The sequence below is a fragment of the Trichosurus vulpecula genome, chromosome 2, assembly GCF_011100635.1.
Source record: "Trichosurus vulpecula isolate mTriVul1 chromosome 2, mTriVul1.pri, whole genome shotgun sequence".
Taxonomy (NCBI): domain Eukaryota; kingdom Metazoa; phylum Chordata; class Mammalia; order Diprotodontia; family Phalangeridae; genus Trichosurus; species Trichosurus vulpecula.
The window spans coordinates 74,716,248-74,739,328 of record NC_050574.1 but is presented as its reverse complement, the minus strand read 5'-3'; the positions used below and the strand labels follow the sequence as shown (position 1 = coordinate 74,739,328).

Here is a 23,081-nt window from a genome sequence, read left to right as displayed (position 1 = left end):
CATTGTCTTCCCCAGTTCACTTTACAGATAGGGAAACAGAGGCAGACAGGGTTAAATGACCACCCAGGGGAGTAGTGAGTATCTGAGGCTGGATTTGAACTCAAGAAGATCAGTCTTCCTGACTCCAGGAAGTGCTCTGTGCTCTGTGCACAATGGCTCCACCTACCTCTGTGTGTGTGCATATGTGATTATACATACGTGTATGTGATTATACATACATGTATATACGTACATATACATATGTACATATATGTATGCACATGTGTGCACGTCTCCTCCAATAGAACATAAATTCCTCCCTTTTGTGGCTGTATCTCCAGTGCTTGACCCACAGTAGACATTGAAGAAATGCTTGTGGAGTGATCACTTGTACTATTCTGCCTTTCCCCAAAGTGTTGACTTAACCCTGATAGAGGGCCAACCTAGACATCCCATTTTTTAAGCTCAAGGGACCAAAAGCACTCATGGGTAGACAGCCTGGTCCTGCTCTCCATTATGCCCTGGGTTTCCTTTCCTCCCCCAACCCTCCTTCCTGCCCTTAATCTCCTACATCTGTTATCAATAGGGCATCATTCTGTCTGAAATGGCCAGCAACAGTCCCATGTGGGCTGGGGACCAGGTTAAAATAGAATTGGGAAATATTGAACAAGATAAATAAAATAAAAATGTGAAAGAACATTGATAATGTTAATATGTGGTTTTCTAAATCAACAGGCAGCCCACATATATCCTCACATACAGTTTGGTGGCCTCCATTCCTATTTGAGTTTGACACCACTAATCTGTAGGACTCCTTGAATACTGGGTTTCTACCTGGAGATGTTTGTTAGGAAGGGCCAAGTAGAAGAGAACTCTCCTGGGCCAGGGAGAGACATGTTAGTTTATTGACCAATGCTTAACCCCACTAATGGAAAGCTTGCTAGAACAAATGCATAATAATTCTGTTTTAAAAGCTAGGCCTTAGCACCTAATCTGTACCTCATCAGCTGCCTATGAATCCTGGTTTCTTCCTTCACTGCCAATCAAATAAGATTTATTTGCCCTATACTTTAGAATAAACTCCACCAAGTCTTGATAAATTCTGCTTATAATCTTCCTAGGATATAACCTCTCCAGAACTCACCACAATGGCTGGCTAATAGGTGCCCTTTCACCAAATACAATGCCAGCCAAAGTCCCATGGGTCTTAACTTCAGAGATTAACCAGAATGCAATTTCCAGGACCTTTTACCATTCAATTCCATATTGGAATTATTTCCCATGTGAGATGGTTTCCTCATGGTGCAGACATACCAGGTCAGAAGGGCAGATCCTACGCTCTAAGTAGATGTTGTGAAAGTAATCAGAAGTGGTCATCCTTGCAATCACTACACATTGCATATATCTTATGAGAAAGCCAGCTGAACCAGTTTCACACGCGCAACTGACACACATCCTCTCCCCAACAGCAGCCTCCAGTATGTTCTCAGCCTTGGGCTGGGTAAGTCACCTCTCCTTGGACAGCTCAGAACTGAGGTCTAGCTGTGACTTCTCTGCAGGCTTGCCCGTGATGGGGTGGGCAGCAGATACAGGATTGGCCCCCTCAACCTATCGGGTTCTTTCTATCTCTATGATCACTCCTCTTCTGGCCCTTTCTTCTGCTCTAGCCCCCTAACTATGGATGCTCTTGCTTCTCTTCCCTCTCTCAGGAAAGCAAAGAAGGGATAGAAAAGTTTTTGCATACATAACATCAGTGCAACTAGAATAAAAGGTAAACTGGTAAGTGGGGGGGGGGGGCGGGGGGGTATCTTTACATCAAACTTCTATCCCATTGGCTAAGGCCAACCCTGCCCCTTCAGTAATGTGCCCACCTCCTCCCACCAGGGTTGGTACTCCCAGCCTCAGGAGGAGGAAGACACAAATGTACAAAAAACAGTATGTCCCCAAGAGAAAAATAGTTAAAGGATATACAGTTTTCTCCAAGAAAAAAAAATTATCCACAAAAAAGAAAATTTCCTCCAAGTCATAAAAGAATACAAACTGAAATAACTCTGAGGTTTCAATTTATGCCCATCAACTGTCAACAAAGGAAAAATATGAAAATAGTTAATGTTGGAAGGGCTGCAGAAAGATAAGCAAATTAATTCATTATCGGTGGAGCTGTGAAATAGTCTGTCGATTTGGGGAAACAATTTGGAATTGTGTGAGAAAAATTACTAAACTGATCATACCTTTAGACCCAGCAATTCCCCCACTGGTCATATATATATATATATATATATATATATATATATATATATATATATATATATATATACACACACCCTCAAGGAGGTGATAGACAGAAACAAGGTCTCACCTCTACCAAAATATTCGTAGCAGTATTTGGCACGGCAGCAAAAAGCTAGAAACAAAGTGAAGGCTTACTGATTATTCTTAATCTTGATAATTCTTCACTGTGACACTGACCTGGCCCTCAAGAAGCTCGGGAAGGGGAAGTCAAGAGAGCTCTCCCACTCATTGCAAGAGAAGACACACACATATGCACACATACACATGTGCAAATACACACACTATGTTGATTGGGGAATGGCTGAACAAATTATGATATATGAATGTAATAGAAAGTTACTGTGTGTGTATATGTGTGTACATATGTAGAAAGTCACTGTACTATAAGAAACAAGAGATATTAGGAATTCAGAGAAACATGGGAAAACATGAACTGAAAGAGAATGAAGAAAGTAGAACTAAGAGTTCTATGACTATGATGACTTAAATGAAAACAATGCAAGACAGCATCTGATCTCAGACTATAAGCAATGACCAATCATAGTTCCCTTGATCTCTGTAGAAAAATGGGAGACTATAGGTATGGAAGTTACACTCATTATTAGTCATGATCCCCTTGTAGAGTTTTTTTATATGATGGGTGCTATGAGAAAAGTGAGGGGAGATACTGACAGGTGACTAGTGATCTTAAAAAGAAGGCATCAATAAGCCTATAAATATATAATAAAATATTCCTTTCATAAAATGCCCCTTTCCCCTTTTCCAGAAAAGTTTAACAACTTTCCACTTTATTCATAGAATAAAAAGTTTTCATCCCTCTAATAAAGTTAGGACTTGATTATCTCTAAAGTTCCTTCTAACTCTGAGCTCCTATGGTTTCCTTGCATGGCATTCAGGTCCCCTGGCATCCATTTCTAATCTATTTTACCAAGGTTTTCTTTTACTGCACCATAACACAAACTCTATAATCTTCCCCTTTATTTGGATTGCTCATGAACTATCCTATAACTGGAATTCCTAATTCTATCCTCTCTTTTTATACAAATTCCACCCGTCCATCAAGGCCTGACTCATTTCCTACCTCCTCTCCTCTAGGTCACAAGGAAACACTACTCAGAACTACTATAAAGTTTGTCTGTTTAATTCATTTGACACTTAATACTGTCTTGTAGTGTTATTTAAACTTCCACCTATGGGTGAATTTTCTAAACAATAAGATTGTAAACTCCTGGAGGGCAGGAGAGTTCATTCTATGTATTTAATTAATTTTCTTTCCTTAAAATGTACAGACAAGGAAAAAAGTCTAGACCAGTGTTGTCCCTTGTGGACCACATATTGGCTTAGGAAAAAAAAACCAAAATAACATTATGTTGAGTTGCAGTTTTATTTATTTTGTTAAATAGTTCCCAATTACATTTTAATCTGTTTCCCCCCTGCACTCAATGAGTTTTAGAGGAGGAAGTCCCAAGCCACAAGTTTGACACTTCTGGTTTGGACCATCATGACCTCATCAAACAGTGTGCGTATGTATGTGTGAGAGGTGGGGGAGGAAGGGAAGGAGAGAAAGAGAGAGAGAGAGAGAGACAGAGAGACAGAGAGACAGAGAGACAGAGACAGAGACTTCTCTTGAAATGGGTGGAGAACTTCCCCTTCTTGAATGTCTTGAGGGACAGGTCAATGTCACAGTGATACTTGCCACATCACTTCCATCTAGCATTAATTCCCCAGCACTAAAGAATCTGCAAAAACTTGTCAGTGGTAAACATTGTTTCAAAAGCAAAGCTAAAGTTAATCTGAGTGAATAAAAGACTCAAGGAAGTGTTGGTTAGTTTTGCTAAAAATGCTTTCCCCCAGATGCCTTAATGGGTAGCAGGGGGGGAAGAATACATTTGAAAATGAAGATAACAAAAGGTAGCAATAAAAATTGTGAATAAGTTTGTATAATATCTATCTGCGTCAGGTACAATGAACATTTCCCAATAATATCATTAGTAACCTGTCACCAAACTAAACCATAACATCTCAAATGCCACTGAAATATCATTTAGTCAACAGTCCAAGATGCAAATCAAAGAGCTGGCAGCAACCCAGATTAGTACATAAGCCCCAGGAGAGCTGACTTTACTAAACACCAGTCTTGTCATGTTCCCATTATCTTCCTGGCTGTGCATCTGGCTTTCAGGACTTCAACACTATGCCTTAGCTGAAGTCTCACTTAGAACCTGCCCCAATTCCTTGGGCCTCCTCATCCTAGAACATCCCTCTGCCATGCCTCCCTTACCCCACTCCCCCTCAGTCTCCCACTGATGAATTTCTCCAGAAGTTTCCATTGCAGGGAGGTGTCCTGGCCAGCCAAGAAGGTACCTAGGTACCTTCATCCTTACACTTACACACAACACACACACACACACACACACACACACACACACACACACACTTTTTCAACTCCCTTTTTTGTGTTCTCTTCCCCTATTAGCATGTAAGCCCTTTGAGGGCAATGACTATATTCCTTTTTGCTTGTATTTGTATCTCCAATGCTTAGTACAGTGCCCGGCATACATGGTGTTGTTGTTAAATCATTTTCCAGGCGTGTCTGACTCCTCGTGACCATATTTGGGGTTTTCTTGGCAAAGAAACTGGAGTGGTTTGCCATTTCCTTCTCCAGCTCATTTTACAGATAAGGAACTGAGGCAAACAGGGTTAAGTGACTTGCCCAGGGCCACACAGCTGGTAAGTGTCTGAGGTCAGATCTGAACTCACAAAGAGGGGTCTTCCTGACTCCAGGGCCAGCACTCAATCCACTGGGCCACCTAACTGCCCTTCTTGGCATGTAGTAAGCAATCAACAAATGCCCACGTCTTGCCCATTTGTAACACTTCCTGTGTAACACTCCCGAACACTGTGTTTTCAAGGAAGCATTTGTGAAAGTCATACTTACAATGTATGCATAGAGAAGAACCCCCTATGAGACTTAACAGTTTATAACACCATAATACACTGGATAAAATCTGAGTACAGTATTTTTCATGTGGCAGTTAACAGATTATGGCTGCTCAGTCACTATGAAATAACTGTCACCACCAATAATATAAGATAGAATGTTAATTCACTCAACCGATAAGTCTATTAAGTGCCTGTTAGGAGCAAGGCACTGTGCCAGGTACTAGCACATAACACGCATTCATTATAATTCAACTATTGCCTTCAATGGAGAACTTGATTTTGTCCTAAGTCAGAATGCTATCCAAAACCAGCTTTGCCTCTTTTTCAGACACCAAACAGCACAGTTTGTTTATATAGTTTTTTTAACACCCAACTTCTAAAACAGGAAGCAGTTTAAGGTCAACAGGTTTCTGGACAACCCTCGTCATCACTAATCACACACAGCAGGTTCTCTTTTCTGGTTTGTATCTGTGAATGCATGACTCACACAAGATTTTTCTACTCTGAGTAACAGTCCTATTAGGTCATCAACCAAGATGAATTAAACTGATGCAAAGTTAGATAAGTAGAAACAGGAAAATAATATATGCAATGACTACAATGATGCAAAGAGAAAGAACAATACAATAATCCCACCCCCCCCAATCAAAAACTGTGTAATCCTGATGATCAAGTTTGACCCAAAGAGAAGATGCAGCTTCCCTATATTCTTTGCAGAGGTGGGAGTCTAAGGGCATAATTGTTGTTTGTCTTTCATTCTCAAAGAGGACCAATGACATCAGGCAAGTTATGCCTTGATTTGCAAGTGCAAAGTCACTAGCCTCACTGTCTCCTCTGGAGCCATATAAATCAGGACAACTGGAGATGGACATGGAATGTAGCATTTAATGTGAGATTCGACTGATGTGTTGGCTAGTTTTGCAGAACTGCCTTTTATTCCTCTCTTTTTAATTATTTGTTACAAGGGATGAGACCTTGGGGAATGGGAGGGAGCAAAGAAGAAGGATATATTTGGAAATGAAGTTGGTATAAAAATAAAAGATATAAACAAAAATAAGTTTTAAGAAAAAAGAAATCTCCCAAAGAGGAAGACACAGATTGTAGGCAATAGAGAAAAGTGGCGTGTTGAATGTTAAGAGATGACTTTATCCCATATTCCCCTCCCAGGGCCTTAGCGTCCCACCCACAGGGCCAAAAGAGAAGTAGATAAAAGAAGACCAAAGAGAAGTGAGGGCTGCCTATTCTGCCTAATGAGGAAGAAGGCAGTAACCTCAGGACTAAGCAGCTGGGGGCTCTATCTTACCCTCTGCTTCTTGTAAGAATTCTACCTTAATGGAGGAGCAGAGTGGCTACATATTAACTGTGTAGTTCCAAATCCCTTCTTTTCCAGATCTGTAATCTAGAACTATGTTCTCCACAAGATAGATGCATAAATGGCAAGCTCATCGAATTGACAGGAGACACAATGCCAAAAGGGATAGCTAACACTTTGGATGACATAATCAGAATCCCACAATTCCAGGAGAGATATTGTCCCATCTCTATTTTTATAGAAAGAAGGGAAGAAATCTGCCCAATGCTCATCATCAAGAAAGAATCAGGTTAAATTTTCATGCTTTCAACTCTGCCCCATCTGAAACATCCTTTCTGCAGTAGGCATACACCATTAACATTTGCCCTCTTAGACATTGAGCTCATTCTCTCCTCCAAAGATAAAACTTCTAAAGCAAAAGGGAAAATCAACCTTGGAAAACTAGCTGGCTAAGGAAGCACTGAAAAAAAAGACAAAACTTTGTTCGAATACTGAAATCACGAACACTTCCAGAAATAAACATCTTATTCACATTTATTCGCTGGCTTCTAGTCACATAAGTTACATTGTACATAGAGACTTGCTACAGTATGTTTCAAGAAAGAAATACATACAAGTCAACTATTTTTTCTGTTGATCAACATAATATCTTTCCTCCAATAAATATTTATTGTTCACTCTGAGCTGCCCTGAGGACTCTTGTTTTCAAAGTTTCATTCCTAACTGAATATTTATGGTTTATTTGTCTTGCTCCAAACTGTCCCTCAAAGAATTCAAAAGAAAACTTTTTTTTTAGGAGAGAGAAAGTCCAAGCAGAGAAAGTTTGTTGCTCTATCCAACTGAGACTATGTTTAAAGTTACAAGGGACACAGAATGAAAACAGCAGGTGGGGAAAAGAGGAAGAAAGTGAATACACAAGAACTCTCTGTGTAAGAACAGCAAGGTGACCTAAAATGATTCGATTTGCTTAGAAACCAGTATAGCCTTCAGCCGAGGTAGAGGTAATCAGGATGTCACTGCATCTAGGTTAATTGGAAACAAATTCATGCTTTGACATTCCTTTCACATCAAATGGGCTTGTTGACAAATGAAACTTTTTATTAATTCCAACAGAGTAAAATCTCAGAACTTAGTTGCAATTTTTTTAAGAGACCCAGCAGCTATTTTTCCAACGATCTCTCTGGCGTCTACCATGGTAATCTGGGTTATGCTTTGTTGGGATCTTGAGATATAAATAGTACTCATTTCCTTTCAAAGGCTAGTCAAGCTATGATGCTTTGTTTAGAGAGAGAGAGAGAGAGAGAGAGAGAGAGAGAGAGAGAGAGAGAACACAAACATAACACAATTCAATCTACCTTTGAGTTACAACCCTGCCCACTTTCCACTAAACAAAGGATTTTAGAACGGTTCTGAAAAGACAAGGATAGTTTCTTGCTCTCACCACCTTATTAAGTTACCTAATGCCTGGCTCCAGAAGGATCAATGAGATTTGGGGGCAGCTATTTCCTTCTAGTACACTGACTGCTCAGGATTCCATGGGAGGATTCCTGCCTCAGGGCTCTGCAGGACCCTGAGACAAAATGCAGGTGTATACACATAGTTAGCTGGGGGAAAGAGCAAATTATTAATCACTCAATCAGTGCTCAGAGCACACCTATGTGAATTGTATCATGCAATGACATTGGATGCATGAGCCCTATGCATGTAAGCCAAGAAAATCTCTTCCCCCTCTGTGACCACTCTAAGAAAGAACACTGGGGTAAGGGCACCTCTAGCCACATAACTAGTAATAAATGAGGCATCTCTTGTAAATCAGGCTACGTCCATTTTAAGGGAGAAAGGAGAAACCCACGCATAGTAAAAGAAAACCATTTGCCAGAGAAGCAGTAGAAGACTTGGCCAGTCCAGTTGTTCATCCAAATGTAACGCCTTTCAGGCTGAAGGAGCCAAAGAAACTTGGAAATGAACACAAGGCCTTGGGATGAGTTTAGCATCTAAACAGATGCATATTTCCCATTTTGACACCGATTCAAAATAATGAAGAATTGGTGAGAATGTCTTAATATTCTGGTCTGCGCTATGAGTGAGTGATCTACAGTTCTCCTGTCCCCTACAGCCCCTTCTGCCTAGCATGCCCAACCTGGTGTCTCTAAAGCAGAAGCAAAGAAAGGGGCTGGTGCCTTTGAAGAAGCATCTGGGTTAATCAGTGAACTTGTGAACTATAGGAGATCTGCTAGAAAAAGAAAACAAAACTCAATTTTGATTTTTTTCTAGCAAGAGGAAACAGGAGTAGTAAGGACAGATTCACTTTCCCTATTAGTTAAAACAAAACCCCAAACGAACCCTCAACCATGGTGGCCAGAACTGAACAAGGTCCAATGAGGGCAGAGGGTACTATAACCTCCATATTCCTAGGAACACTGCCAGTCTTCACATACTCTAAGAATGAATGAAGTGTGGGGATTTTTGCCTGCTACTTCATACTACTCATGCATATTAGGCATGAAGATCAATAAAAGCCACAGAGTTTTCAGAACACTTACTAACCATACCTCTCTCATCTTATAATGCTGAAGTTGATTGTTTTGGACCCAAAGATAAGACTTCAAATTTATCCCTACTGAATTTCAGCTTACTAGATTCAGCCTAATGCTCTAGTCTGGCAAGATTATTTTTGGATCCTGACTCTTATCCAGTATAATAGCTATCCACCCCAGTCAAGTCATCTGAAAATTTGATGAGCATACCATCCATCTATGCTGTTATCCATAATAGCTGCTAGCCAGTCCATTGAATAGAGTCCTGAACTTGGAGTCAGAAGACCTGATTTCAAACACAGCCTCAGACACTAGCTGTGTGGCCCTGGGCAAGTCACTTAATCTCTGTCTACCTCAGTTTCCTCATCTGTAAAATGAGGATAATAGTACCTCCCTCACAGGGCTGTCGTGAGGATTAAATGAGATAATATCTGTAAAGCACTTTGCAAACCTGAAAGCATCATACAAATGCTAGCTACTATCATTATTCAAGTCACTGATAAAAATGCCAAACAGCACAGGACCAAGCATAGATCATCTCTACTAGAAATTCCCTACAACACTGTCATTGAACATTTAACAACTGCTCTTGAGTCTAGCCATGCTCTGAATATATATAATGCTATCATTGTTTAATCCAGAGGTCCCTTAACCTCTGGCCCATGAACTTTTAAAAAATATTTTGGTAAATGTATTTCAAGATATAATTAATTTCCTTTGTCATCCTTCATATTTTATGCATTAAAAATATGATCTTGAGAAGAGGTCCATAAGCTTTGCCCAGCCACCAAAGGGGTCCCATGACATAAAAGAGATTAAGAATCCCTGGTGATCCATAGCTTGCCACTTCATCCACAAGAAAAGCATGAGATACTTTGTCAAAAGCCTCCTTAAAACCTAGCTAACATATATTCACAGCATTCCCCTCATTTACTAGTCTAGTCATCCCATCAAAAAAAGGAATCAAGGTTAGCCTGGCACAACCTGTTCTTGATGAGGCCAGGCTGGCCTTTCCAGATGTTCATTGGCCATTCCTCTAATGAGCTTTTCTAGAACAAAGGGCTGCCATGTGGAGGAATGACTAGTCTTGTTCTTTTTGGCCCCAGAGGGCAGAATCAGGAAAACAGGGGTGGAAGTTTCAAAGACACAAATTTGGCTCAATGTCAGGTGATATTTCCTAACAACTATATGTCCAGAAGTGTAATGGCCACCTCAAGAGGTCATCCAAGATCTACCTCTTCTGCTGTGTGACCCTGGGCAAGTCACTTAACCCTGTTTGCCTCAGCTTCCTCATCTGTAAAGTGAGCTGTAGAAAGAAACGGCAAGCCACTCCACTATCTTCGCCAAGAAAATCCCAAATGGGGTCATGAAGGGTTAGACATGACTGAACAAGATCTATCTCTTTGGAGGTCTAGGAATAGAGGTTGGATGACCACTTATTGGCATGTTATAGGAGGGTTCCTTTGGTTTATAGGGTGGATCAGATGGCTGCAGAGGTCCCTTCCAATGTCAGATTCTGTGAACTACAAGTCTTTAAGGTTACTTCTTTGGAAGTGGTTCAACATCTGTAATATTATAAAGTTAGACTAGAAGATGCCTAAAGCCTCTTCCAGCCTTCTAGGATTCAAATGTTCCTTTTTTCCTAGCCCCTCTCCACAGGGCAGGATTTGTTAGTTCTCTTGTCCTGAACATGGTTTCTCTTTTCTGTCAACCCTCCCTCCATTTCCCAGAAGATTTCTATCTTGGTTAGTTAGACCTTGGTTGGGCTATCAGGAAGTGGTTGGATTTTTTTTTTCCCCTTTTTTACAACGTGCAGATATTAGGGCCGGAGTTCAGGAGTCCCTGCTTTTCTGGGGCTTTGTTACCTCGTCTCTGAATGGCCTTAATCTTTAATAATGTTCCTCCTACTTTGTCCTCAACCTACTCTCAGAATACAAGCTATCTTGGGTTAGCTATTATCTATTATAATACTCTCGGAGGTGAGGTCAGCCAAGTTCTGTAATGCTAAATGTCTAGCCCTAAAGGTCTGGTCTTCACATTGCGATGCTTTTAAAGAAAACATTTAATAACACTGTCCCACACAGTCCAAGGACAAGAAGCTATTTTTTAACAAACAGACAAAGCTACAATGAAAGCAAAGCCCTCAACAATTAGGTGGCTATAGTTTTTGGAGATGGAAACAAATCAGAGACACCTGTGTATATCTCCTAAGGCAGCAGTTAATTGAGTTTAAACCTGGCCTGAGAAAACTTCGAAGGGCTCCGCTGGAAGAGGGAAGGAAGCTGAGCTACAGTAACACACTGACATGAGAAGAGAAAGAATGTATTTCAATTACTATTTTAGTATTATTATAAATTGTTACTATGCAAGTATTATTACTTCAATTTATTAAGCACCTACTATGTGCCAAGCTCTGGGGAGAAAAAAAAAAGCCAGTCCCAGCCATAAAGGAGCTCACAGTCTAATGGAGAAGACAACATACAAACCGTTACATACAGACAAGATAAGCTGGAGATAATAAATATGGAGAAGACACCACAATGAAGGAGGAACACTAGGATTGTGCCTTTCTTCTACCACGTCCATGAAAGCTTGATCACGGCAGCTTCCTTCAGAGGGACGACAAAGAGAATGTCCCTTTCATCTTTGTGACTTACTTGTTAAGGCACCACAGAAGAGAGCACAGTATTGAAGAAATGAAAAAAGTGGCAAGATCAAGTGGTTTGAGTTTCCCTTAGCTAAGCCTAGAAAACACACAAATAAATATCCCTATCAAGCACCTGAGCTGCTATTTATGGAGGCTGCATGAAATAGAAGCACTATTCTCTCTTTAAACTCTTGTGAAACCAGGACCCTCCCAGTTCTCATGGCCTTGACAAAGCTCTCTAACATATTCTCCAATTCCTGCCAATGACTGAGAAAAAGAGGCAACTCACTATCTTGTTATTGTACCCAAATTCTACTTGATAAACTGGGCATTCATTACCACATCAAAGAAAAGGTCCTAGCCCTCTCAATCCCTCCAGAAAAGTCTTGGAACTGGACCCACAGAGGTCTGCACTGTTCCTTACCAAAGCATCAGACTGACCTACATTATAGGCCCACACTTAGCCAAGTACAACCAAACAGCTGGCCCTTGGGACTACACACAAATGCCCACCAGAAACTAGATGGAGATCACCCAATTATTTTTACCCTGCAAGCACATCTTGGAGTCCAATGCTAACAATCAGCTCCTCAAACATTCAATTCACACCCAGGAGCCATGATGAACTGACTACTGTGACCATGAGCAAGTAATTTCATTTCTCGGAGTTCAGTCACCCATCCACAAAAGGGGAGCTTTGGACTAGATTGACTCTAAGGTCTCTTCCAGTTCTGACATTCAAACATTCTGAGGAGCTGTGCAGGGAAGGATGACATCATGAAATTGTAGGTCACTCCTGGAACGGATCATAGAGATTATAGACCAGAAGAAAGAAAATGAGGCCTAGGGGGCCTGACCCAAAGTCAGACCACTTGTAAGAAGTGGCCACTGGTCACATCACCTGAGGTTCTTTTTGATTAGTCAAGTTTCTAGTTCCTACCCAAACCCCAAGAGAAAGGATTCTGATTCCCAGAAGCCTACAGTCATTCCCTAGGATCTGCCAAAAGCCCAAGTTCAGTGTTAATTACTGATTCATACAGACTCACAGAATGTAGCTTCCTTCCAGCTCTTATAGGTCACCTATCTCCAGGTTAACTTTTTTTTTCTACTTTGATTCCCTTCTGAATTCGAGTGAAAGCTATGGACCCCTTCTCAAAATGTGTTTGAAAGAATAAAATAAAACACATAATATAAAGGAAACAAATTATATTGAAATAGTTATCAAGTTAAGAACCCTTAACCTAATTGAACCCCCTCATTTTATAGATAAGTAAAGTAAGACATCAGAAATTGAAACAACTTGCTAAAAAAGAAATCTCGAAAGGACTTCGAGGCAGAATAGGAACTAGGACCCAGCTCTCAATTCCAGCCCAGCTGCTCTGGTCTCTCCCTCCAACAGACTGCCCTCACTATTATACATAGTATTTCATTCATTCACAAGTATGCATAGTCTCTTTACCCAATGAGGACCCTCCCTCTACAGGAACAACGTGGCTAATTAAGATGATTAATCTTCCTACCCTCCTGGCTCGCAGATTGAGTCGATGAATCTTCCTCTATGACCTGATTGATTCATTCACTATCTTAACACGCAATCCTGGCCTCCCTCCCTTCACTGTGACCCTCCAATTCAACAATCAACAAACATTAATTAAACGCCTACTATTCGCCAGGCACGCAGGGACAAGCACTGGGGCTAGAGACAAAAATGAAACGTCCCTGCCCTCAGGGGGTTGACATTCTACAGAATTTTTAGACCCTCCTGAATAATCCCCATCTTTCACACAGACACCCCTTTTTAATAATCCACCCTTCTTCCACAGTGACCCTCCGAAATAATCCGCCCTTCTTGCACATCGACTTCCCTAATAACCCTCCCTTCTTGCACACCGACCCTCCGGCATAATCCGTTCTTGTTGCACACTGACCCTCCTGAATAACACTCCCTTCTTGCACACCGATCCTCCGAAATAATCCGTCCTATTGCACACTGACCACCCCCTCTAGCCCGCCCCTGCCCCGAATAATCGAGCCTCCTTCCAATCCTGAGACAGAAAAGAGAAGGGCAGGCGGGAACCCTCCAATCTTCCAGCCTACTAAAGCGCCCCCCGGTCTTTCGGGTCCAGGCCTCCAAACCGACCTGCAGCATTCCGCTCCCGAAAGCCGGACATGTCATCTACCGTCCAATATCACCTCTTCCTTCCTCCGCTTCCTCACCCTCCAAGGAGCCCACCACAGGGCCTGCCCCCTTTCCTAGACGTCACGCAGCCTTCGCCAATCGCAGAACGTTCCGGCCGTGGAGCACGCCCCCTTGCTAAGGCCGTCCTCCAATTGCCAGGGGCCTCCCGCCCGGGGTGGATTTTCCCAGTCTCCACCTATCTCCGCTCGCCCTGCAGACCTACCTGCTACTGCAAGCACAGGTTCCTGAGGCTGCTGCTGCTGCTTCGGCTGCTGTTCCTCCTCCAGACCTGCGCACCGGTACCGGCCCAGCCACCGGAACTGGGGATCTGGGACTCCAGGGCCTGGGGCTGTGGGACGGAAGACAGAACTTTAGCCCCAGGTCCGGAGTAGGCGTGGAAGCGCTAGATCCGAGGCGCTGCACACCCTAAGCGTCTAATAAACGCTGGTTGAGTGATCCTAAGGGGAAAACCACTTCTGTTGCTAGATGGGCATAGATAAGCGGCATCATGGCGTCATGGATACAGTGCCAGAGCGGAGTTAAATTCAAATCCCCATTCTGATTAGCTGTGGGACCATAGGCAAATTACTCAACCTTTCTGAGCCTCCGTGTGCCCGTCTATATAATGGGAAGAGGAATAATACCCATAGAACCTAGCTCACAGGGTTGTGGTGAGGATTAAAAAGAATGCCTTGCATTCCTAAAGCCAGTTACTATTAATTACTATTGTAGAATTTGGTCGAAACATCTAAGTCATTCTTCAAGTAGGGAAACTGAGACCAACAGAAGCTAAGTGATTTGCACAAGATCGCCCAGTTGCCAAAGCTGGAATCTTAACAAGGTCTTCTGACTCCAAATTCAATGTTTTTTCTACTGAGCCATGCTGAGTTTACTAATTTCTTTCTGACAGATAGAATTTCAGAGCTGGAAGGGATCTCAAAAAGTACCTTGTCCAATTCTGTCCTAACAAATAGCCATCCAGCCTCCATTTATATACTTCCAGACACTCTAGTTCGCCACCTTACTAAACAATCCATTCCCTTGTTGGATAGGTTTTTTTAGAAAGTTTTTCCTTTTATCAAGCTAAAATCTACCTCTCAGTCACACTCTTTCCCTTTTTTCTTTCCCCCTCCTAATTTATGCTCTGAGGTCAAGCAGGACATTTCCAAATTCTCTTCCTATTAACAACTTTCAAACAAGATAAGACAACCAGCTTGTCTCCAGTCTGCCCTGTTTCAATTGTGTATGTTATCTACTCCAAGGCAGGGGGCAGGGAACTGGTTCATTTTTGTCTTTGTATCTTTGCTGTTTTTCACTCAAGACACTCCATCTTCTGACTCCAACCAGTTTCACAAGCTATCCCCACTATGTCCAAAATTCTCTTCCTGGCTTCCTTCAAGTATCACCTAACACCAAACTTTCTACAAAAAACAAAAAAACAAAAAACAAGAAGTCTTTCCCAGTGTCCCTTAATACAGGGTGTTCCTAAGATCTGGACACATAGGCAAAAATGCACATTTTCAAGAAATGAAATGTATGAAATTTTCAACATTTTATTTAATTGGAATATTAACAAATAACATCTTCAATATGATTTCCAACATTTGTGATGCAAAGGTTGATGCGCTTTGCAAGACTCACGTGAACTCGATACAATAACTCCACATTTCCTGCGTGTCCAGACTTTAGGAACACCCTGTACTCATCCTTTCCCTCTCTGCGATTATGATAGATAGATAGAAAGCTAGATAGACAGACAGACTGATAGATTGATAGATTGATAGACAGATTGATAGACAGACAGATAGATAGACAGACAGACCGATTGATAGATAAACAGACTAATAGATAGACAGACAGACAGACAGACAAAGAGATCATGAGCTCCTTGAGGGCAGGAACTGTTTTTGCCTTTCTTTCTATCTCTGGTGCTTAGCACAGTAAGAGGCATATAGTCAGCACTCAATAAATGTTTGTTGAATGGCTATCCCCATCATCTAGCCAGTGCCTACCGAGTACTTAGTAGGAGTTAAATAAATACTTGGTTAATTGGTTGAATTCAATTTGACAAGCATCTATTTAAGTATCTGCACCATCAGGGTTACACAGACAACAGTGAACCAGCCCCTCCCCTAAGGATCTCATATTTCTACTCAAGAGAAATGACATGTAGACGGATAAGTTAATATACAAATATATGCAAAACTAAAACAATATTTGGGGAGAGAGCAATAGCAATTAGGAGAATCACCATGTTTCAGTTCTAACAATAAAACTCTTAATCACTCCCACCCCAACATTCCCCAGGACCTGAGATTGAGACAGAAAAGGGGAGTTGATACAAGGGAAAGAGCCCTAGAATGAGTCAAAACCCTTGGATTCTGGTCCCAGCTCTGCTACTGACTCATTTTGTGACCTTGGGCCTCTCCCTGGGCCTCTTTCCTCCTGTGCAAATGATAAGATTAGCTGAGGCTTCTGAGGTCCCTTCTGACATTCTCTGCCTCTCTTTGGTCCTAATTCAGAAGGGCTTACTTCCCTCTGCTACCCCAGATCCAGGTTGCTCCCTGGTGGCCCCCTCTCTATGTCTTTCTGGGACAAGGGGCCCTGGAGAAATCTCCATGGCTCAATGGCCAGGCTGTGCTGTCCCCAAAGAGAGAACAGGAAATGAGCAATATGGGAAAGGAAAGACAGGAAAGATGAAGTCTCTGGGTGACCACAGCTCAGTGCAAGGCCTGAGGATCTCAAAGCCCTCACAAATAGGGCCTTCTTCTAGGGACATTGGATAAAAAGGGCTGGCATCATTAAGCCCCCCTTGCACAGAAGACTCACTCCCACAATGTAATTCATGTGTCAAGGACTGCCATTTCTACCTCTGCAATATCTATCACATATGGCTTTTCTTCTACCCTCTCAACCTGGTTCAAGCACTCATCATAGCTCGCCTGGTATAAGCCTCCTCACTGGTCTTCCTGCCTCCAGGAGATCCCTTCTCCAGTCCGTCCTCCACATTTGACCTGAGAAATCATCCTAATGTCACATGGGGATCACATTGCTCCTCTCCACCAAAAATCTCTTCTGCTTCCTCATTGCCTACTGAACAAAAGTATAAATAATTTCTTGATTCTGACATTCAAGGTCCTATCAGCACATCTTGAACACACATAACAGTCTTATGTCCAACTAAGCAGTTGCCTTCATATCCTCTCCACTCTAGTACTTTTCAGACCCCATTTACATCCTACCCTTTCCGATCTCCATACATTTATTTACACAGGTGAAAATTCAACTGAACAAAAAGTATTAAACCCTTATTATATGTGTAGGGCATTGTGCTAGGTGTATAGATAAAAAGACTCCCCTTTTCCCTTTAAAAAAATAGTCCCTGGCCTCAAGGTGCTGACATTCTACTTGAAGGAGTGAAGGTTACTTGAGGTCAAAGAATTAGACCCTGAAGCAGTGGAAATCCAGATGTGGAAATTGGCCAACTCAAAAAAAAAAAAAGATGGGAGTAAGCAAGGAAAGAAGAAGGAAGAAAAGTAGAAAAAACACCACCAGGGGTTCTTAACCTTTTTGGTATTGTGGGCCCCGTTAGCAGGCTGGCAAGCCTACTGTCTCCTCAGAATCATGTTTTTAAATGCATAAAATAAAATATATAGGATTACAAAGGAAACCAATTATATGGCTAATAACTAACCTTTATTTAGTGTTTAGTTTGTGTGAGACACTGCGCTAAGACCTTTACAGATATTATTTCATTTGATACCCACTACAACCCTAGAGGTAGTTACCATTATTATCCCCATTTTACAAATGAGGAAACTGAGGCAAACAGAGGTTTAGTGATTTGCCCAGGGTCACAAAGCTAGTAAGTGTTGAGAGCCTCATTTAAACTCTGATCTTCCTGACTCCAGGCCTAGTGCTCTATCCACTGCACCACCAAGCTGCCCCTAATTAATAAATATTATGACACATTTTCCTTGTTTAAGACTCCTATAAAGGTTATCTCAAATTGTCTTGGAGAGGAGACATGTCTGAAGGCAGGGAAAGATTGTGCCAGTTTAGATATTTCTCTCTCTACGACAGAAAATGCTTGGATTCATAATAATATAAATTTTATGTTCCAAATCACTATTGATTAGAGAAATGCAAATCAAAACAATTCTTAGGTACCACATCACACCACATCACACAACACACCTGTCAGACTGGCTAACATGACAAAACAAGAAAATTATGAATGCTGGAGAAGATGTGGGAAAATTGAAACACTAATGCATTGTTGGTGGAGTTGTGAACTGATCCAACCATTCTGGAGAGCAATTTGGAACTATGCCCAAAGTGCTATAAAAATGTGCATACCATTTGACCCTGCAATACCACTTCTAGGGCTGTATCCCAAAGAGATCATACGAATGGGAAAACCCCACATATACAAAAATATTTATGGCAGCTCTTTTTGTGGTGGCAAAGAACTGGGAATTGAAAGGATGCCCACCAGTTGTGGAATGACCGAACAAGTTGTGGTATACGAATGTAATGGAATACTATTGTGCTATAAGAAATGATGTGCAAAGGGGTGGGTGATAGAAGGGAGGGCAGACTAGGGGAAAGGGTAAATCAGAATGCATGCCATCTTGGGGTGGGGGGAGGGGAGAGATGGGGTGAAAATTCAGAACCCAAAATCTTGTGGAAATGAATGTTGAAAACTAAAAATAAATTAATTAATAAAAAAGAACTAACAAAAAAAGAGAAAGAAATGATGAGCAAGCCGACTTCGGAAAAACCTGGAAACATTTATATGAACTGGTGCTGAGTAAGGGGAGCAGAACCAGGAGACCATTGTACACAGTTACATTGTGTGATGACGAACTTTGATAGACTTGCTTCTTCTCATCAATGCAAGGTTCTAAGACAACTCCAAAAGGCTCATGATGGAAAATGCTATCCACATCCAGAGAAAGAATTACAGAGTCTGAATGCAGATCGAAGTAAACTATTTGCTCTCTCGATTTAGTTTTGTTTCTTCTTTCTCATAGTTCATTCCATTGGCTATAATTCTTTGCAACATGACTAAGGTGAAAATATGTTTAATGTGAATGTATATGTAGAGTCTATATCAGATTGCATGCCATCTTGGGGAGGGGAGAGGGGAGAGAACATTTGGACCTAAAAAGCTTGTGGAACTGAATGTTGGAAACTAAAAATAAGTAAATAAATAAATGAATAAATGAATGAATGAATGAAAAGAAATGATGAGTAAGATGCTCTCAGAAAACACTTGGAAAGACTCCCATGAGCTGATGCAAAGTGAAATGTGTTGTATACAAAGTAACAGCAGCATTGTAAGATGATCAGCTGTGAATGACTGAGCTATTCTCAGCAATACAACGATCCAAGACAACTCTGAAGGGCTTATGATGAAAAATGCTCTCCATCCCCAGAGAAAGAACTGATGCTGTTTGAATACAGAGTGAAGCATCCTTTTTTGGTTTTTCTTTTTAAATTTTTCTTGAGGGTTTTTTTTGTCTATGTTTTCTTTCACAACATGACTCTCATGGATATGTTCTGCATGACTACACATGTATAACCTATATCGAATTGCTTGCCTTCTCAGTGGGGACTGGCGAGGGAGGAAGAGAGAGAATTTGGAACTCAAAGTTTTAAAAACATATCCTAAAAATTGTTTTTATGTGTAACTGGGGAAAATAAAATACTAAACAAAAGCTTAAAAAAATAATATAAATTTTAAAAATTGTTTCTGGCAGAAATGTGCTAACTGCAAGTATACTTTGTTTCTGCCCTGTTCTCTTCTCCCTCTATTCTATTTCACTTGATCTCATCAGCTCACATAGTTTTAATCTCTAATGTTAAGGATTCTCAAATCTACCCATCCTGCCCCAGCCTCTCTGCTGATGTCGAATCTTGCATCTCCACCTGCCTTTCAAACATCTCAAACTGGATGTCCAATTCAACTCAGTATGTCCAAAACTGAACTCACTGTCTTTCTGCTTAAACCTTCCCACCAACCCCTTTCCCTATTACTATAGAGGACAAAACCAACCTCAGGCTCAAAAACTAGGCATCATCCTGGACCCCTCACTCTCTTACTCTTCCATATCCAAACTGTTGTCAAGACCTGTTTATTTCACTTTTGCAACATCTTTCAAATATGCCCCCTTCTTTCCTCTGACACTGCCACCGCCCTAGTGCAGGTCATCATCCCTTCTTACCTAGACTATAGCAATAGCCTGCTAGTGGGTCTGCCTGCCTCAAGTCTCTCCCCACTCCAATCTATTCTCCATTCAGCCACTAAGGTGATTTTCCTAAAGCAAAAGTCCAACCATGTCACCTACCCATCTCTACTCAATAAACTCCAATGGCTTCCTATTGCCTCCTGGATCAAATACAAAATGTTCTGGTTGGCATTCACAGCCCTTCATGACCTAGCCCCCTCCCACCTTTCCAGTTTTCTTACACCTTACTCCTGAACTTGTGTTCTCTGACCCACTGACATTGGCCTCCTGGCTGTTCCACAAACAAGACCCTCCATCTCTTGGCTCCAGCCATTCACTCTGACTACCCCCCATGCCTGGGATGCTCTCCCTCCTCTGCTCTACCTACTGACCCGCCCTGGCTTCCTTTAAGTCCCAACTAAAATCCTTTTACTGAAGACTTCCCTGATCCTTCCTAATTCTAGTAACTTCTTTCTGTTAATTATTTCCTTTTTTCCTGTATAGAACTCGCTTTGTATATATTTGCATGTTGTCTCCCACATTACATTATAAGCTCCTTGCAGACAGACTTCATTATAACCTGGAATGATGTATATGAACTGATGCTGAGTGAGGGGAGCAGAACCAGGAGACCATTATACACGGTTACAGACACACAGTATTTGTAGGGACTAACTTTGATAGACTTGACTCCTCTCACCAATACAAGGTTCAAAGACAGCTCCAAAAGACTCATGATGGAAAAAGCTAAGCACATCCAGAGGAAGAATTATGGAGTCTGAATACAGATTGAGGCAAACTTCTTGCTCTCTCTTTTTTTTTTCCTTTTTTTTTTTGGTTTCATTTCTCCTTTCTCATAATTCATTCCATTGGTTATAATTCTTCTTTACAACTGGACTACTATATAAATAAGTTCAATATGAAGGTATATGCAGAACCTACATTGGATTACATGCCGTCTTGGGGGTAAGGGGCAAGAGAGGGGGGGAGAGAAAATTTGGAACTCAAAAACTTGTGGAAGTGAGTGTTGTAAACTAAAAATAAAAAATACATTTAAAATTTTAAAAAAGATTATAAGCTCCTTGAGGGCAGGGCCTGTCTTTTGCTTCTTTTTGTATCCTCCGCACTTAGCGCAGTGCCAGGCACCTAATGGGTGCTTAATAAATGTTTGTTGATTGGTTACTTGCATGTTGTTCCTTCCTGTCATTAAAGTAAAAGTTCCTTGAATGCTGACCTGTGCCGTGCTTAAGTCCCGCACCTAGCACAGGGCCCTGCACTAGAAGGTGCCCAACAGGTTTGTTGAATTGAATTCTTGAAGGGTGAAAACCCTAAAGGACCCTGGATGTGAAATGCACAGAGGGTATGGGGTCAGGCCTCTCCACTCCTTCAGAAGCTGGCAGGAGCCCCTAAAGCAAGTGGGATCATGGGAGAAGGAAGTTAACAGGAGGTTCACTCACGTGGGCAGGATCTGATGACTTCCTGAAGGAATGTTCTTGTGTGAGAGCCAAAGGGGAGCCTCACAGTGAAGCTTATCTCTTCAGACTCTATCCAGACAGTCACATCAGAGCCTGCACAGAGGAGAGAGGAGCTGAAGGGCACATGGTGAGAGGTCATGTTGTTCTACCCTGCGCCACTAGAGGCCACCATCACTAAGGGAAGAACCAGCCCAGGTTGCTAAGTTCACGGTTTCAAGCTTCTCCCCTAGACTTCCAAGATCACACCCAGGCTTAGGACTAATGTCCTTGAAAGTACAGCAAAACAAGCTTCCTTAATTCTCTCTGCATTCCTTCCTCCCAGTCCCAGCTCAATTTCATTTTATGAATGGGACAAACAGGCAGGCGAATAGCTAAGCCTATGAGAGGCAATATGATGTCATGGAAAAAGTACTGAACCAGGAGATCTGGGTTCAGATCTCAGCTCTGGCACTAAATAGTCCTGAAAACTTAGACAAAATGAGGAGGTTGGACTATCTGATCTCTGGTTGACACCCTGTGGCTTTCTCTTCTTGTTGGTGAGTCCCTGGCCTGAGGGCCCTGCTCACTCTCCTGACCCTTCTACCTCCTCCCAAGCCAACTTCTAGCTTGCTTCCTTGGGCACCATTCCCCTATTTATCCCTACCTTGACTCTTTTCACCTCCTTTCCAGCTAAATGGTAGAGTAGATAGAGTGCAGGACATGGAGTCAGGAAGGCCTGAGTTCCGATTCTGCCTCAAGCACTTCTTAACCATGTGACCCGAGCAAATCAAGTAACCTTTCTGCCTCAGCTTCCTCCTTGGTAAAATATAAATAATGATAGCCCCTACAAAAAAGTTAATGTATATAAAGTGCTCTGTTAACTTTAAAATGCTGTGTAAATTCTATCCATGATGATGATGACGACGATGTCTTTTCCAGTTAGAATATAAGCTCCGTGAGGGTAGAGACTAGCTTTTTTCATTTGTATTTGTATGTCCAGTGCTTAGCACAGTGCCTGGAACATTTGTTGTTCTGTTGTTTCAATTGTGTCTGACTCTTCAGGATTCCATTTGGGGTTTCCTTGGCAAAGATATTGGATTGGTTTGCCATTTCCTTCTCCAGCACCTGACACACAGTAAGTACTTAATAAATGCTCTATTAATAGGGCAGCTAGATGGTACAGTAGATAGAGTGCAGAGCCTAGAGTCAAGAAGATTCATCTTCTTGAGTTCAAATCTGGCCTCAGACAGTATGACCCTGGGCAAGTCACTTTACCTTGTTTGCCTCAGTTTCCTCATCTGTAAAATGAGAAGGAAATGGCAAACCACTCCAGTATCTTTGCCAAGAAAACCCCAAATGAGGTCAAAAAGACTTGGACAAGACTGAACAACAACCACTATCTATTAACAGAGAGATAGCAATTGAGCTATTTCTCCCTTCCACATCTAAATCCTATAACTCTTGACTTTTCAGAATGCTTTCCCAACAGCCATCCTGTGGTATTG

At 41.7% G+C, this 23,081-nt stretch overlaps 1 protein-coding gene across 4 annotated transcripts in view; it reads right to left on the bottom strand.

Moving 5' to 3' along the window:
- The window catches only part of INPP5B (inositol polyphosphate-5-phosphatase B), a 79,269-nt gene that overhangs the window by 44,083 nt on the left and 12,105 nt on the right, over window positions 1-23,081 (bottom strand). For 2 of the 4 annotated variants that reach the window (XM_036745524.1, XM_036745525.1), the window contains exons 6-7: window positions 21,580-21,690; window positions 14,113-14,238 (exon numbers count right to left, since the gene is read on the bottom strand). In XM_036745524.1, the coding sequence (XP_036601419.1) occupies window positions 14,113-14,238; window positions 21,580-21,690 (237 nt within the window). Of the gene's footprint in view, window positions 1-13,850; window positions 13,958-14,112; window positions 14,239-21,579; window positions 21,691-23,081 lie in introns of those variants that run through there. The other 2 variants (XM_036745526.1, XM_036745527.1) reach the window with 2 other exon arrangements.